Consider the following 18,469-nt stretch of genomic DNA (forward strand, 5'->3'; position numbering starts at 1 on the left):
TTGAATTCTGAGTGTTCATTTAATATGTATTCACAGTCCAGTGTAGGGTACTGTAATCATTTGCTACGTGCAGATTTTGTACAATGAACTCATAATACTGAATGCATAGTAAAATTCCGCCTGAAAAGGAATTTTGGCATGCACAATAGCTGGTCTGTGAATCTCAGTTTTCTTGGTCATCTAATGTTGCTGCTTTTTTAACAACAAAAAAACCCCTAATGCACTATTGCTGGAATAATGTATTTGGAATTCATTTATACAATACATGTTTTGTACCTGAATCTTCCAATTTAAAGTACAAACTCTGCTGGATTACTACAGCTGAGTCATAAAGCCCCCGGAATAAATGTCTGACAGCACTACCAGACTCGGAGTAGGGTAGTGCTAGGAAGGGGCTACTCTCATTTCTTTTAATCTATCTATGTTTTTATGTGCATTCAGTGTGTTTGTATATATATATATGGATATGTGTGTATATTTATATATTCACATACATATATGAAATTAAGCATATACATAACCAACCCTCTATTTTTTATAATTCATCACCAAGAAAAATTGGATTCCCAAAATTACCTTGCCCAGAGTCTGTGGAAATATGGACCTTAAAATTTTTATCGAAGTAAATTTTGCAAGTCTCTTTGAAAACTGAAAGCTTACATTTTTCTTAGTATGTATCAGAGAGTGTTTTAGATGGTTTTGTATTTAGCAGATACATTAATCCTTGCGGAGTAATCTATTATACTTTCATAATGTAGGTATAAATTGCCAAAAAACGATTATTCTATATATTTAAAAAATCTGTGCAAAAGACAGTCCCTGAGAGGTGAGGCTACTACAGAAACTACTGGTCAGTTTTAAATGCTTCTAGAGTCCTAATTTCATTTTGAACAATAGACCAATCATTATTGCTCTGGACTAGCTTGTTAGTCATGCACTGATATGTGTAATTAAATATTTCTTGAGCCCAGAGGGAGCACATTTACACTTTAAAGAGGGACTGCTAAGCTAAAAGATAATTAGCATCACATGTGAGGGCTTTGCTTAAAATATATATCTATTATGCTATCACTTCTCGCTGTGTGCAATGGCATTTACTAACACTGCTCACTTTAAAAATGGACAAATTCTTATTTTGCCAGCTAATTAGCGGTTGCCAGTGTCATTTTTGTGATGTTGCAGCTAGTAATATGAGCCCAGTTGCATAGTCACAAAAGTGATCATTGGAAACTGTGACTCTGCTGCAGGGACAATGTGGGAAACCCCTTTTCTGAGCCTCTAACGACCTCTGACCTTTGCTTGCTGATGGTTTGCATGATGATTTCTTTTTCACTCAATGAGCCAAGGGTTGGTTTGTATTACTAATCATTCTTTCTAAGTTAATTCTTCCTGTATATGTATATATATAATATATATTCTCTTCAACATTCAAGAACTTTGCTTACTGATGAATTTTCAGTTCACTCTCATTAGCCAGAACTAAGAATGAAATGAGATGTTGCTGCACTTCTAAATATTTTCATAAACTATATATAGACAAAGCTATGAACCAGCTGGATTGAAATCCTTTGTTTTAATGTGTTTTCTGAAATGTGTGATAATTAAAATGTTTGAAACGCCTTCAATAAAACTGACAAACATAAGGTGTCTTTCCCTAATGTGTGTCTCTGGCTGTCTGATTTACTGGGAGGTCTGATTTACTGATAGGTTTAAATCGAGTTTGTAATTGAAATTCTATCAAGACTTTGGTAGATGGCTAGTCACAACATGCAAATATCATATTAGTGGTGCCATACAAGGAACAAAGGAACCACACAAGCAGAAATAGAAATGGTAAATACCCCTCTCTAGTTATTAGCTTTTATTTAATACTTTAAATGCAGGAATGACTCTTTACTAATGCACATGATGAGGGGTGGGGGAGGATGACCAGCTGCACGTAAGGAAATGGAGACTGACTGTATCAGATGTTTTTACAGGCATTTCAGATATCAGGGGGTTTGTTACATAGAAGGAGTTGATCCTTGGATATGACCATCAAGAACTGAATGATTCATTCATGTACAAAGTCTACTGCAGCTTAAGTCACTGAAGTTTTGCTTGGTAGTGCCTGCGTATATATGCATTTGTGGACATACGAATGGTCTATTTAACTTCTGAAGTCAGGTGCTGCTCAATGACTTCCCACTTATTTCATAGATAGTTGTTCTACTGCATTAATTACTTACATCCAAGGAATATAGAGACAGAATGTCTCTGCCAGTATGATTTATATCAGTAAGCAAAAGAGTAAGAATTGTGAAAAAATCCTGAATTCTAATGTTCAAAGGGAATCATTACAGGAACTTAATATTGTTTTCAAGTTTGATTAGAATCTTAAATAATAAAAAGCAAAATGTGAAAACACAGTTTCATGTGACACCAGCATCATCTCTGTAGCCTGTTTGGATTGAGTTACAGGTATCCCGGCTCCCTGTCAGATTTAGGCATCTTCAGGCTATACTGTAGGCAATGTTTAAAGATATATGCATGTTTTCACAGCACAGATGTTAGTGAATAGATGAACAGCCAAGAACTAAATGATTCAGTAGGTTAGTTATGCTTTAAAATTCATAATAACATTGTACCACAGTTGCCAAATTCCAGCAGCTCCCTTCAGTTTAGCAGTCAGGATCCTGTGTAACACTTGCGTCGAGCTGGGCACAGTTGGAGGGTCTGAGCACCCCTTGGAAGCTGCCCTGTGAAATCATTTCATAGGAGACCTTCTAGCTCCAGTGAATTCAAACATCTCATCAAGGAAATTGAATGAAAGGTTTTCATTTCTTGAAGCAATGCTTTCCCATTTTAGCCTTTATTCAGCTTGCCTTGCTAACATATGTGTGCCTATGTTATGGCTTTTTGTGGCCTGTAAGATACGTGACATGCAAAATATATCCTAGAGCAGAAGAAAGTGTTTGGGATTTTGGGTTTTGTAAGGCAATTTAAAGAGATTCAAACCAGTTTTATGGACTATATTCTTAGACTGAGTATCTTGGTTTGCTTAAGTGCTAGTTAATTACTTCATTGAGTTTGCGTATCAGCAGATCTGTTCTATAGCTGTACTTTTATTGATTGACTTTACATATATTCTCTTGCGAAAGTTTAACTGGGAAGCTGAAGACAATAATGTGTAAATATGAAATATTTAAGACTCCTGCATTAGAATCAAAGCAGTAGAGATTATTGATGGTTTCAGTTATTTTCACCACAACAGGTTACGTTTTAGAATTTTGTGAGAAGCTTTTCAGGAGATTCTGATTTTGCCTTTCTGAGGAGAACTGATTTTACAAATCAGCACACATTGCACAAAGTATACTGGAATAGCCATTTTTAATTTTGGATTCAGTTTGGTGCCCTCAATATTTCTTTGAGCAAGCTCATGTACTCAAATTTGCCTTTAAAATTAAAACATCTCAAGATAATCTTAGTTTTGGGGCCAAGACATGAGGATTTTGAGAAAAGAGGTCATTTATTTTGCCTAGCCAACAGCAATAATGGGATGTTTTCTGGGATTTCTACAGCAGCAACACAGAAGCAAACTCTATACAAGATTATGTATGTAACAACTGCTTGTTATATTGGGAAATTATCAATCTGACTGTTCTTTAAAGACTGCAATATTTCCTTTTCCTTGTTACTTATTTTTGACATTTGGCTAAAGAAACAGTATGTCATATGCTTAATTAGTTTTTTGTGTCTGTTTTATTTCAGAAAAGTAAACAAGTGCTACAGGGGTCGCTCTTGTCCAGTAGTTGTTCATTGCAGGCAAGTACAATTTCTAAAATAGCTTTAGAGAGATTTGTATGTGTAAGAATTTAATATAGGTATAAACAAAATGGGTGAATTAAAGCTTTAGATTAATCACTAAACAGATAGTGAGGTAGGCTGAAGGAATTAAATAAAATTCAACTGTTTTTTAATGCTAATTAATACTTAGGATCTGTTTTCATAATAAAATTAGCCTTTCCTATGATTTCCTAGATGTTGTGCCATGATTTAATAAAGTATGGCCACCCTTTCCAATATAAGTAGCGCTTCAATTTCATAAATATCCTTCAAAATGATAATGGTTGCTTGCATTCCATCCCAACTTAGTCTTCTTTATTAACAATTATGTTTTAATTCTTTTTTGCTTGCTTTTAGTGATCATGGTAAGAAGTAGGCAATGTCAGGGAGTGGTAACCTACCCAGAGATTGAGTAATACTTTAAGACCAGATTATCTTTAGGCCTGACAGTCTGATAGATGCACATGAAAGCTATTGGGCAGGTCAATGGAAAACTTTACCATAATAATGTTAATGTTTGGTTTTGCCATTGGAGGTTCTGAATTATAAGGAGAATATATTGCACTTATCTATCAAAGATATTCATGTAGATAAAGAAGATAGAAAACCAGCCCCACTAAGAGGCAGGTTGTTTGACATACGGCATTCCACTTTGGGTGGGAGTGAGGAGGGAGGGGACGTGTTTTCTCATGTGTGGCTCGGCAGTCACCTTCCACGGGGTGCAAGGAGGCCCTCTGCAGAGGTGAACACTCTGGAGCAGGCTTGTTTGCATTGCCTTCAGGAGGCCTGAGAAAAAAACATTTGGCACAGAATGAAGAGCCTTCAAGTTTCTTGCTCTGTGCTTACTGTGACGGATGGAAATGTCTACCATCGGCTCAGTAATTTTTGTTTTTATCGGGCCTGATCGCTGCCTCATCTCTCATTTTTCAGCTTAACTAATAAGATTGTGTCTTTGTTCCCTTCATAGACATAGAAAAATGTTATTACCCTTACCTCCTTTTCTCTAAGCAGTGATCTAGTAACTGAAAGAAAAAAACCTCTGTCTACAGAGACTTTACAAAAATTAAGTTTCATAGCCTGCCTCTAAACAGAATGTAATAACGCACTTCATGCTGTTCTATTATTTTGCCTTTCGTTAATTCTTGTACACAAATTGAGCTATCAATAAAAATAATGGCTTAATTAATAAAAGTACATACCAGTCTAATTGGTCACACATGCACCTTTGTAAAAATTTTGGGGAGGGAAAGAAAAAAGGCATTTACTTAAAGTCTTAATTATGTTTGCTAACAGCAGCTCTAAAAGAGCATCACGCTGGCAATTACACGTTGCTCTCTGAAAGGGACACAAGCTGCATTCAGATTAGGGAGCTTCCCCCCTCCTGAGGCTTGGGTTTACATCTCTGAGGAAGGGCTGATGATACACAAAAGTTAAAGCTGTTTCTTAGGAATTACCTGGTAAAATTTTTTCTGCTCATTGCAACTCAGGAAGATTTAAAGGGAAAGGTAAATAGAAAAACAAACCACTCATGATGTATAGTGAAGAAAGATTGCAGACAGTCCCTCAGTAATCAAATATCTTGGTTCACGAACGGGTCTCCCTACACATTCCCTCTGTTTAAATGCAGTCTGCAACATTTGGGGACCATTCCAGATAATGTTCTGGTCTAGCTTATTCTGTGGTTCTTGATCTCATGTACAAGTGACTATAAGCTCATGATATGTACACTTCTTGAGCAGAAATGGTAACTTTAGGGTTACTGACTTGTTTAAAATGCTTTTATTGCATTAACACAATTTGGTTTAAAAAAATCCAAAGCAAGCCCTGTTACCCATAAAAGCTAGTAGTCAATCTTCCACAAACAGCTTGTGTTAATTCAGTGCAAGCTTTCTCTCCCCCTCTCAGTACCCTACTTTAGCGCCTCATTCTGTCCTCTCCCCCCATGTGTAACAGTATAACATTAAGGGCAGGTACCTTCATATTGAGTCTAGATGCACATTGATAGGCTTTATTTTTTCTTTTTCCCTTTCTGTTGGCAGCGATGGTGCAGGAAGAAGTGGAACCTACATTCTAATTGACATGGTTCTCAATAAAATGGCCAAAGGTGAGAATCGAAAGGCTTGTTACTTCCTCAGTACTGAAAGATGTGCTTGTGTTGCCATGACAACGCGGGGAGCAATATTCACAGAAATTCTGAGAATAAATTAGAGGCAAATCGTACTCTTTCCTGAACGTTCTCAAGTTTTATTTTCATAAACAACAAACCCAAACACAAATGCTTTGTGAATGAGCAGGTGTTTTTGTGCTGTTGAGAAGTATTTGAATTTTTAAATTTATCATTTAAAATAGTTATTACAGATTTCAGAAGAGGATACCTTGGGACTGTAAAATCCTTATTCCATGGTTACGTGAGTTTGGTCCTGGGCTGCCTTATGACTGTTGCCAGTCCACTGTCACCTACCCAGCCACGATGGTCAAATGCCATTACTTTCCTTTCTGTAGCTGCCCATTGCCACCAAAGCACCTAGAAGAGCTGGTATCAGACAGAGCCCCATGTGCTCCACAAATTTGTCTCTTAGGAGGAAGAAGACTGTAGTGGACAGGACAGAAGACTGAAAATAAATCAGCTACTGCTCTGTTCCCAGCTCTGCCACTGTTCAATATTGAACAATTTACTTAACTTTTCTGTCCCTTAGTTTCCTTATGTGTGAGGTGTAATTTTTTGAGGGGGAAATCAGCTGTTGACATAAATAAATACTGTTGTCTGTTTGTTTAAAATGAAGTCTATAGATTCTGTAGAGATTGAGACCATTCCTTAACTTTTTGTCAATCCGAAAATGGTTTCATGGTGGGAGTTTCATGAGGTGCCCTGAAATAATCTTGGTATGTTAGAACTAAGCCATTCTTTTAATACTGATACTGTCTTCAGAAGGAAGGAGGGTAAAAGTTGGCATGTTAACCTGACCATATGTTATAAAGACATAACAGTCAACTTTATTTATATATTGTACACCTTCCCCATGCCTTTGGCCATCTTTGTATCACAGTTTCATAGAACTGCATTTTAAGAGGAAGAAAAATCTTGTGAGGTTCAAAATAAAGAAAAAATAGTTATTTGCCTTTCTTAAGCTGAGTTCTTAAGCCACCTTGATTTGGCATTATGCACATGTGTTTACATTTAAAGAAAAAGGATTAATTGTAAAAACATATATTAATTTAAATAGAGTAACAATATTTAGTTCTTTCAGTTCTAGTCACTTTACAGTTGTTTAAAATCTTCTAACATAGACATATTTTTGTATGTATTTTAAAAATATACTTCAAACCTTGTAGTCATCTATTGCATCATGCATATACCAGTGCTGTGGGACATAGTGGTGTCCTGTTCCTTCCGATAGAAGAGTTTAGCATTTTTTCTCTCCATATTCTGCTAACATGTCTCATCAAACATGGACTTAATTTTCTGCCCTCAAGCATCATGTGGAACTTGCTGCTGATGTTAAAAGCAGTTGTGTGTTTGCGTTCTCCTCCTTAGCAGTTGTACTGAAAATAAATTTTTCAGTGGGATGAGATGAGTTTTTCAGGCTCATTCGAAAGTACGTTTTTAGTCTGTGCAGGAATTTGGAGATATTTCCAATGCTTGTTACATGCCACGTGACAACCTAGTCTTTAAAAATAGAAGCAATGGTACATCGTAAAATTAATATAGACCTTTGTTAGGTATTTGGTCGGCTCATTTCAGTCATTGGCAATGAGAAGCTGTAAGGAAAACTAGATTTAAAGTATATGCAATTTACTCGCCTAAAGAAGTAAATGAGAAGTATTTTCTAGCTTGGGGCTTTCAGCCACTTAAGGGAGGGTTGACTTTGTTGTAAAAGCACTGAAGAATGCCATTTATTGACTCCATTGTAGCATGTAATGTCAAATTCCATTTTAAGTGTGGGCTTAGCACTTCACAATGCCAGACAAGTCATGTGAAACTGGCCAGAGAAAGGCGTCACAGGGCTTTTTGGAGATCGGTCACCCCCATTTTGTTCTTGACCTGCTCCCCTCTGCCCGTGGGGGTGTGCGACGCGAAATCCCCTGACCTGGTGCTTTGGCTGGGGTTTAAAATGAAAGATCAAAGGGCAGAGCGGGCATCTCAGCCCTGCTGAGGTGGGCCTTTCCCAGGCTGTCACACTGTGCGGCCGCCAAAGGTTTTGTTCGGGCGGGAGCCGAGGCCCAGCCTGTGCGGCCGGGGCCCTCTTTGTCTGGCCTGAGAAGCTGGAGGCCCAGGTTGAGGATCCAATGTTCATCAAATGATCAAAGGCCTGAAGGCCCTGGACATGAAATCTTTCTTTCCATTTCCTTTTCTTAGAGAATGAATTGCACGAGTGGCAAAGAATGCCCTTTCCAAAGCTTTTATGTGGAGTGCGAGGGCTAACTTCAGAGTCCTTCAGCACTAAACATAAAAATGTAAGTGCACTTTCAATCTGGGCCCAGCTGCAAGGCCAGCATCTAGTAACATTTCTTTCAAAAAGGCTTTTAAGGATTAAGGCCTTCAGTCTTTCAAAAAAAAAAAAAAACCACAACGGACTTTTAAGAATAAACTTAGAATAATTTGAGTTTCTTGTTCCACTGTCTGGTTTATTAGAAAGTAGACAATAATGCATTTTTAAATCAAAGTAAATAGAGGAGTACTTAGTTTCGGCAGTGGGAAAGTAGAAAGCAATCAATAAATGCCTTGGCTCTTTAGTGGGGTTTTTAATAGGGTAGGTTGAGAAAAGGAGCTCCTTTTTCATGTAATGATTTACTTCCCTGCATTCTCTTAGACAGTTAACTGTAAATGCCTCTGTCATTTACAATTTCTTCTCCTACTGCTCATTGAATTAGTGCTAATACTTAGTCTATTAAACGCGTTATAAATTCATATCTTCAACTATCTCGCCTGTTGCCATCCCTCATTATTTTAGATGCTGAAAACCACCAGCAAGGGACCTACTCCTAAAACCTAAAGCCAGGGTAGAGAAACCAAGCTGGGGAGGATTTTGTACTTGACCCCCACCACGTTGGTCTGATGGCCCTGGCCCCTTCCAGAGAGCAGGAATGAAATTCAAAAAAAGCCAAAGCGCCCTGTGTTAGTGCAGTTGCATGAGGGTAGAAGCTACTACCGAGGGTAGAAATAGTCCCCATGGGGTACCTGGGGGCTCGAGTGGGCAGGAGGGCAGGTCAGAGCTTGCAGGGGGCTTGCAGGAGCCCTTGCCCAGCAAACGCCGTCCTGGCCCCCAGCTGCCTTGAGAGCCAGGCAGGATCTCCTCCTGGGTTGGGTTTTTAATGAATTTCACTGTCCTCTGTGCAGTAAATGTAATGACTGCATCTGTGTGTTCACTCCAAACAGCCATATTAAATAATCTGATTAGATACTGGAACAGTCAGAGAACAACAGTGTCTATTCAGTTCTATCATTCCTGTGTCATGTCAGCGGAAAGTTTTAAATGCAAGTGTATCCTTTGTTCAGTGGTTCCACTAACTTAGAGCTGCTATTTATCATGTAGTTTATTACTATAATTATTTTTCTTGCTAGATTGATATGCAGAGCAGTTACAAGACCCTGATCCTATACCCATCAAAGTAATAACATAAAACCAATCGGTGTTGAGTCTGGCCTTACAGTAACACATTTAAATACTATTTAATGTGTTTTAACTGTGATAACTATTTAACAATGATACTATTTTTACATGAGTGTTACAATTTTAAGACGGTTACCAAGTCACCTCTCATTTCCCTGACAGGCAGGTTAGGACAAGCTTTAGTTTTGAGTGAGAAGTTGAGAAGTGACTTATTTCAACTCCACATGCACTTCCATGATTTAAATAAATACAGAAAATGATAATGGATTGTTTTTGTAGATAACAATACTTGCTGTATTTTTGACAGAGACTGTTTTTCTGAGGTCGATTTCCACTGAGAATTTCAACGTTCTTGATGTATTTACAAGTTTTATCCTTTGTTACTAGGGAAGATAAACTGATTTAGATTTAGTCTACTTGACATTCCTTCCTTGCCCCAAACTCACAGTAACTCTGAGCTGATCAGGTTTTTTTCTTTTTGTGTGATCTAGAGACAAGTTGAAAATTTTCTCATTTCTTGTCTTTCCTGCAGGCTTATTGTAGTGACTAAAAGTTTGATATATTGCAAGACATTTTTATTGAGCGTTTCTGGCACAAAAAAGAAAATAAAATGAGATTATGAGTCTTCCCGCTTTCATTTTTCTGAACCAAGAGGCTTGGATAGTGTAGATAATAGTTTGATTTTTAGATATTAATCCAGCCAGCAGCTGCTTAGGGTTTGCTGACCATCCATGTTCTTGTGTTTGAAATAACTGGAATGAGATGAGTCAAAGGGAAGGCAAATATGAATTTTAAAATCTTTTTAAAATATTGATTTCTGAATTCTAAAACCCAGCAAAAAGATTCGATTTAGCAAAGCCGAACCAACAGTTTATTCTCTCGCATTCAAAAGCTTGGATTATAATTGATGAGCACACACACTCCGGCCTGGGCTGGCTGCGGAGGTTATCTCCCCAAGTCCTTTCCTTGCCCCCACTACCCTATTGTCTGAGGGTCTTGTGAGTCAGCTCTTGAGCAGATGCAGTTTATACCGTGACATTTTAAGGCAAAACAAAAGATTCCTTAATTCGCCTTCTGACTCATCGTGATCAAATGATTTTGGCTAATCTGAACCCTTACTGAGGTTTTGCTTATCTGCTGTGTGGATTTAACAATCATAATGAAGTTGTGGGGTTAGCCTTTCTCTGAAAGGATTTTATGAAAGAAAATGCCCATATTCGTGTTAAAATGGATTCAATCTGCTTATTTTTGAGTCCTTATGCAAAGTCTGAGAAAATTCTGTTGTTTGGTTCTGCTGATACAAGTCTCAGGGAGACTATTTCTGACATGCTCTTGGTGAACAAGGGAATATTTCTTCAGCCCAGGATCCAGCTTTTCCCATGAAAATAAAACTTAACATACTATGTGTCATACAATGGTTTGAGAGAATATGTAGTGTAAAAGAGATTACCTTTTTTTAAAGTAGTGTTTAATGGAAAGAGGGCAAGAAGTGGGATTAGAAATAGGTGGGATTTTCTCCAGAATATAAATAAATAAATTTATCTGGAGAAAAATTTACGGCAGAAAAAATCAGGACTTCAAGATGTAATTATTTTCACGTTCCAAGTTTGAGTCGATCACATTGCTGGTCTTTGAGATTTAGGTGGGGTAGATTATTGTCTCTAGGAAAAAGGGGAAAAATGGAGGCGAGTAAAGCCAAAAAATTAGATTTTGCTTTGTGCGCTATTGTCCTGTCCACAAGACTGCCTCAGTTCTCAGCGGCAATAATGCTAACCATGTAAATCTGAAATGTTGCTGTTTCAATTTCTGAAAGAAGTTCTTAGTGTCCATGTAAGCATATCATATGTTATAAGGCCGTTTTTTCAAATGAGCTGCATTTATGTATTGTAACTTTTATGTAATGAGTTACCCTGGAAACACAATTAGGCAAATAGTGCTCATTCTTGCAGCCTTTCCCAGCAGATAATTAATCACAATGAAAGCTGGGCCCCCAGCTACATGCAAAAGTGTGTGGGGAACGTATAGGACAGTTTTTTACGGTCCAGCCTGTGATGCTCAGGGAACTCTGGCTATTTAGAGCAAGCTGTTTAAAACAGTGTTTATTTTCTTTGCAAAACGCATTATTGAGGTATAAAGCTTTAAAGCTTTTGACATGTTATTGACGCTATAGAGTCATCAATTAATAGTTCATAAAATGAAGATTAAAAAGTAGCATGTTCTACAAGCTTCTGTTGTGAAATGAATTAGTGACCATGGGAAGGGTGTTGCTGGTTGATGTTTTCCAGTGTATGTTGTATGGGCTGCATTTTTAGATGGTTTCCTTTATGGCATATAGAGATTTCAAACAAAAAGTGAACAAGTTATTGATGTAATTTCTTTGGCTTTTTTTGTCTTTTTATATAGTTTAGTGGTCAGGGATTACTCTAAAAGAGCCATATTTCTTGAGTTATTTGCTGTTCTGGAGATTTTATTGGAAAAGGATTGGGACTATGACAGTGTGGTAGAAAGCAATCCTAATTATTCAGGGTTTGGGGCAAATGAATTGTGAAGAAAGACTGATCAGACATGGGCTATTCCTTGGGAAAGGGAGCGCGAAGGGGGGTCCCCATAGAGCATTAGAAGACCCTGAAAGGAATGTATTGATGTCAGTAAGCAGCTTGAGATAGTGACTAATTTGAAAACAAGAGGTCATTGACTGAAACTAAGGAGGAGACAAGCAGATAAGGAATTTGGGCGGCATTTTTCACACAATGGGTAGGTTAGAATATGGAAAAGTGAAAAAGCTGGTCATAGAAGTACTGTGCTATCAGTTTGAGAAGCAGCTGGGCAAATGTTTGGAAAAGGAGGTTTATATACAGAGTGAAGAACTACTTTTTTTGTAGCTAATCTCATGCAGCAGTCCATAGAAGGATTTGAAGAGAAGTGTTTAATTGACCAGATGGTAGTCTTCTGGCTGTAAAGGGTACAATGTATATTACCTAACTAAAGTGTAATTATTCCACAACTTCTACAGCTGGACCACTTTAGCCACTTTAAAGGATAAACTTCATTAAAGAATGAATCCATAATAGTTGCATCTTTTATTCAGGTCACTCCATGTACTGTCTTGTGAAAGCACTGCCACCTACGTGCAATGTAAAATGAAAGTAATGTAAAATGTAGTTCTTACAATTTAATAGATTCATGTGGGCGAGCTACTTCTGTGTCCCCTGTAATGAAAATTCACATTTTCCAGAGGGGACTCCAAGACTTTTTAGGGCCAAGACACGTTTTTAGAAAAGTCATTTTTGCAATCAGCATCTGAACTTTGTTCATGTTTCATTCAGCACATGGAGATGAACTGCCTTTCAGGTAATTCGCCAGTAGTTTCTGGGAGAAATACTAAAAGAAGCAAACTGTGCAGAAGTCTATGGGAGCTGATACTGCGGAACACCTATGAGTAGGCAGAAGCAGCACATCCACAATTCTTGCCATGTTTACACTTTGTATATGTGTGTGCACGCCTATGTGCATGCATGTGTAAGTTGAATTTAGGTTTGTGCACTGGTATTTTCTAGAGTGACCAGAGGTGATTATGGGATATCTTACCCCATATAAAATATAATTTATTAACTTCCATTTCTTGCATGTAGTAATTTAGGCATATTCCTTTTACTTTTATCTTCTGAGGAGGTTGGGGGAAATCTAGATGTAAAAGAGAAACAATTCCTATATGAAATAGAGTGCGATGTGATATATTCCCATGCACAGTGGAAAGGAGGAAGGACTGGGCCTCAAATTAGCATCCATTTGCATTCAGTTACAGTGAGTGGTTCCTGCATGTTTTTTTCTGCATTGACAAAGGATATTAGCTTAAAAACTGAGATATCAGTAGTGAATTTCTATCTCTGCAAGACTGTTAAAATCAGTGTAAGCTTAGAAGCATTATGTTCCTGTAGCAGTTTTTAAAATGTTATGCTGTTCCTAGGCATTCCATCTTCAGTATCGGTTTCCTTTGGATTGCGTACTGACAAAGCCATATCACCTACATTTATACATTTATAACATGCAGTTTTCAAGAATTAATATAAAATGTGTAAACAATAACACATTATGTAATGTATACTGTGTGTGTATATGACTGTCACAATAATTTTCATTACTTTGCTTTTATTACTTGAAGTACTCTCCTCTGCATTTGTATGCTTGTTTTTCCCATTGGGTTTTTTGTCATTGTTGTGCTTTTTTGGTTTGTTTTGTTTTTTTTTAATAAATGTAGTGAAATTTTTATTTGGATCATTTTTAGGTGTATAGAAGCACTTAGGTATTTTGTGTTAAATTACAGACAGTTCACAGACTCGGGTATATGTTGAGTCCATCCCTAACTACATACACACATGCACACAGATTTTGTTCATCTCAGAGGGAGAATAAGCTTTTAATGAAAATGCCAGCCTGAATACATTTATCTTTTTTGTTATCTTTAAAACTGTGTCCCTCGCTAGGTTTTTGCTGACGCTTTTCTCTTTCCATGAAAAGCATCAAATGATCCTCCTGGCCAATAGCAGAACTCCAGCAGCTACAGCAGCAGACATCTGGATAACTACAAATGAAAATTGCTTTTATTTTTGTAGTTTCTAGCTGTTGTTCAGCTCCTTTTTTTAACTTTAATATTTACAAGTGTTTTTATTTAATGGGCACTCAGACAATGAAAGTTGAAGGAAGAAAATACTCTTGTTCTTTTGCAACAGAGCACTACACAAACAGCAGTTACTCTTAGAACATGTTTTTCATGGCCTTCCCTACATTATACTGCAAGTGGTTTATCTTTTCATTGTGGTTCCATGTTGCTTTTTCTTTTGTCATTTCCATCAAAATTGCTACACTGTTGGGGGAGGGAAGAGGGGAGGGCAGCAGACAAAAGCACAGATCTCAAATACTGTTAGATTTGGCAGATTCTGGCATTTCTGAGCCTGAGTTTCTGCAGAGCAGAAACTCAACTCTTCTCAGCCCAGGTTCATTCCAGCTAACTTTAGCCTTATAAAGCATCTAGCATTAAGCATCTCACCTAACCTAGTTGTCTAGGTCTACTCAGTCGTCAGTGGAGAACGATACGCACCTCTGGAGGATAATTCTCAGGCAAATGAATTGCCCATCAGAGCTCCCCTTCTCTCTCTTAGCTGTTGGGAGAGGAGATGACTAACTCCGATTCGAACTTCAAGGATGGCTGGAGTAGATGAGATGAGGCTGGGCCTTTGAGACCGAGCTAGTTAGTAAATATTACCGGTATGCCATTAAAACTAATGGTCAGTGAAGAAGTGGTGTTACACTCCCCCTAGTTATGACCCTTTCTTCTTTAATCAGATTGAGTTTGCCCCTCATATGGTGTGATTAAATGTTTCACTGCAACATTAAGTACTCAATGGGGCAAACACTTGCTGGAGCAGCTACGCAAGCTGTCCTTTAGAAGTTGTCAGTGGGAAGCTGGAGGCATCTAGAGCTTTGGGGGCACTGCAAATCTGTAGCGTATCTGTGCTATGTCCAGCTAGCTTGGGCATTGGGAACAGCCTAGCTGTGACAGTGCAATAGTCCATGGGTACTGATATACCCTCCTAACTCCCCAGAGAGCCTGCTTCTGTTTCTATATGCTGTCACAGCCAGCAGTATTTAGGCTCCTGTGTGTTTAGGCTCCTGGCAGACCTGGCTCTATTACTGTCTTTCCTTCTTTAGGAGGTTTCTGTCCTTGGGTGTCCGCATTTCATCATCTCCCTCCTTCCTGAGGCAAAGCTGAGCACAGAAAAGGGTCAGAAAACGTACTAAACCCAAGAAAGCCTGTTTGTCAGAGCCCTCGCATGGGGAGGGAAGAAAGGCAGCATAAAGCCACCGTACACAAGTTTCCTTTGACCATGAAGCATCACGCTTAGGCATGAGTCATCCAGTCATCACCCAAACATGCAAAACACTTATATTCTTCCTAAACGCAGACACGCTGTGATGACACAGCTGATTGTCCTTGCTGACACTGGATTTTTTGCCCTTATTTTCTTTCTCATGTGTATTTTTGCTATTTCGTAATATTACAAGTGATTCTTCCACGGCACTCCCAAGTGCCTGCAAATACTGCACCGCGCATGACTGAGGCTAAAAGGCTGCCGATCAGCAGCATCTTGGAAATATTAATTGGATCTTTTTCAGCTTCTAGCAACAGCGGCGGAAAGAACTGTATTAGGGACTCTTCCTTCAAGATTTTAACAAGCCAGTTTTTAATCTGACCTAACAAGTCCCTTTGCCCTTCGAGGCCTAATTCAAAAATCTATACAATATAATAAATATAAAAAGATGCATTAAGCAGGTAATATCTGACTAGAATGAAACGGAATACTTACTGCTGCAAAAAGAAAGGCACTTGACAGGTCATTTCTGTATTCCCCCTAGTATTCCGTTTTTTATTCCCACACAGATCATCATCATCTCCTTAAGGAGAAATAGTAACAGTGCTAATAGTCCCGCATTTACAACTGCTCAGCATGACTCCTACATCATATATTCAACTTTGTGATCACTTTATGATCAAAGGGAACAGAAAGAGGGCTGAGAAAGGTGCAAAGGGTATTGGAAAAAAGAATAGAGTATCTATCTAGGTCCTCACCTCTCTAGTGTCCAAGTACCTTGTAATCATTAATGGATTTGTCTTCATAACAACTTATTAGGTAGGAAAAAAATGGTTCATTTTATGGTGTGAAACACAGGGTGAATTTAATGATTTAACCAAACTGGTGCAGGAAGTCAGTCTGGGTCTGGAAGAGAATTCAAATGTATCTAAACACAGCAACCTAATGACCAAGCCACCCTTTAGGACTCACAGTAACAAATTTATAGCCATTCTGCAGAGTTATAATCGTATCTTTTTGAGAATATATGCCAGTAGATCTGAAAGTTGTTCCCAGCTAGAAAAATCCTTTTTAATTTAATATTTATGAGTGATATGTATTTGTGAAACTTCACAAAGAAAACTCTTGAGTTTGGGTTATTTAAAAAGAAGCCCCCCACAAATAACTGCTTTGATGAAGTATTTAAGGATCATTTTATTTTTATAAATACACAGAAAATTCAGAGCATCGAGAATCTAAAATATTCCTTTTAATACAGTCCTTTAATATAAAATTCTATCAGTCTCACAGAATCTACGCTGCACTTTTCGTTAGTAATGAATAAAATAGAACTTTTGACTTTGCTTTCAGTGTGAGTATGTTCAAGCCTATTACATAAAAATAAAATCTCAAAGCTTGCCTTAATTAAGCCATAATTTCCATACATTTATGTAACAAATGCTGATTGTTCTTATAATTGGAAAAAAAAAAAACCCCAGCACATTTTCAGTTGCACAAGCTTTGTAGTGTGCTAAACCTGAAACCCCCTTTTTAATGGTATACCTTAATTTTTTCTTCCCAGCTGATATTTTAAAAGATGTTACCCCTCTCGACAAACTTTGTGTGTCTTACTCCTGTACCATCACAGCGACAGCAATGCTGCTACAATGTGGAGGGGATTATCCTCCACAGAGTGTTTCTCATGTGTTTTGTGCTTATCAAAATGGGTCCCCTGCCATGCTTAGCGGGAGAAGAAGAAAGGGAAGATTTCATTATTATAGTCATAAAACTAACATTAGCTAATTCATGATGATTTTAAATATTGCGAGCTGCTGCTGGTCACCTCACGGAGCCTATTGCAGCAGAATTTGGCTCGCTTGTTATTTATTGCAGGAGGAAAAGGGAATTCAACTTTTACTCATGTTTTTATGACATGCTGGATACTCCACTTATGCAACTATCTAAGGGCAAACTCTTTAACCCCTTGAGATCTGCTAATCAGGAGCACCAGCTGTTAAGTGCCAGCGTGCATCCTGCGCTGGTGCCTACGGGGAGAGAAAAGGTTGCAAAGGATGTGACCCTAAACTTCAGAAACCGGTTCTCCCCTTGGGGACAAAATATAATTCAGCTTGCATCTTCTCCTTGTTTTCTTTTAGTTTATACAGTTAACGTTCCTGATGTGGGTTGTTGTGTGCTCACTGTGAATGCTTCAAGCCTTTAGGAAGATGATAGTTAATTACTGAAGTTAAAATCTGCCTTGCACTGGTGTGGAAGTGCTTTCGGAGGTGTTTACTCAGCTAGCTCAGTGAGCTGATAAGGGCAGGGGGAAGGCTAGTAGTAGCCAGCTCACAGTGATTACTGCAAATACATGTTCTGTACAAAAAAAAATCACATTGCACATTGCACAGTCATTTTTCACAATACTGCTGGTACAGTATTGTACTGCTAACTGGTACAACGTTAGCTCGGTCTCACACTAAGCTAGATTCTTACGTTCATTTAAAACAAGCAATGAAATCCATTGTGAAACGGAACCTGTCACAAACAGAAACCAAATTTATTCCCTGCAGAGCAAAATACAGTCAAAAGGTGAAAAGGCAGTTCTTTATTCTTTAAATGCTTCCTCTTTTATCCCCCTATTTATTTTCTGAAGCCAGTAGCACTGTTAAGTAGATAGACACGTATTGGTGGGGAGAAAAGATAGAAAATATTGCCTTTTTGACATATTTTGTGTTCTCTTTTCCAATTCTCAGTGCTTTCCAGCCTAGTATTTTTAACCCTTCCTCTAGATTATTTGTTGTATGACAACAAATTGACATCTCCATCTATTACTGGGCTTCATAGTTTAGTAGCTGGAGCAAAACAATTCCAATAATGGGATATCCTTGGAATCAGTGGATCAAGTACTTCCAGCTTTTACTCTAGACCACTGCATCAAATTTAGATTGTGTGTGGGCTTTCCAGATAAGCAAAGTTTAAAATACCTTAGCAGTGTGTGCATATTTTGCAGCCATCTCAGTAAGAGCGTGATTTGACCCTGATGTCCTTAGATGCAATAACCCTCTCTCCCAATGTCATGTAACATATGACTAAAGAGTACTAAAGAGTACTAAAGAGCGTTATGCCATACTGTTGTACTTTCAGATTAAAGAGAAAGCCTCAGTGTGGCGAAGAAGATGTTGA

The 18,469-nt window shown here is 38.0% G+C and overlaps 1 protein-coding gene across 1 annotated transcript in view; it reads left to right on the forward strand.

The window, feature by feature from the left end:
- Positions 1-18,469, forward strand: part of PTPRN2 (protein tyrosine phosphatase receptor type N2) — a 654,118-nt gene that overhangs the window by 624,785 nt on the left and 10,864 nt on the right. The window contains 2 exon segments of the mRNA XM_074157635.1: positions 3,751-3,804; positions 5,865-5,929. Coding sequence (XP_074013736.1) covers positions 3,751-3,804; positions 5,865-5,929 — 119 coding nt within the window.

The sequence above is a fragment of the Numenius arquata genome, chromosome 12 (assembly GCF_964106895.1).
Source record: "Numenius arquata chromosome 12, bNumArq3.hap1.1, whole genome shotgun sequence".
Lineage (NCBI taxonomy): Eukaryota > Metazoa > Chordata > Aves > Charadriiformes > Scolopacidae > Numenius > Numenius arquata.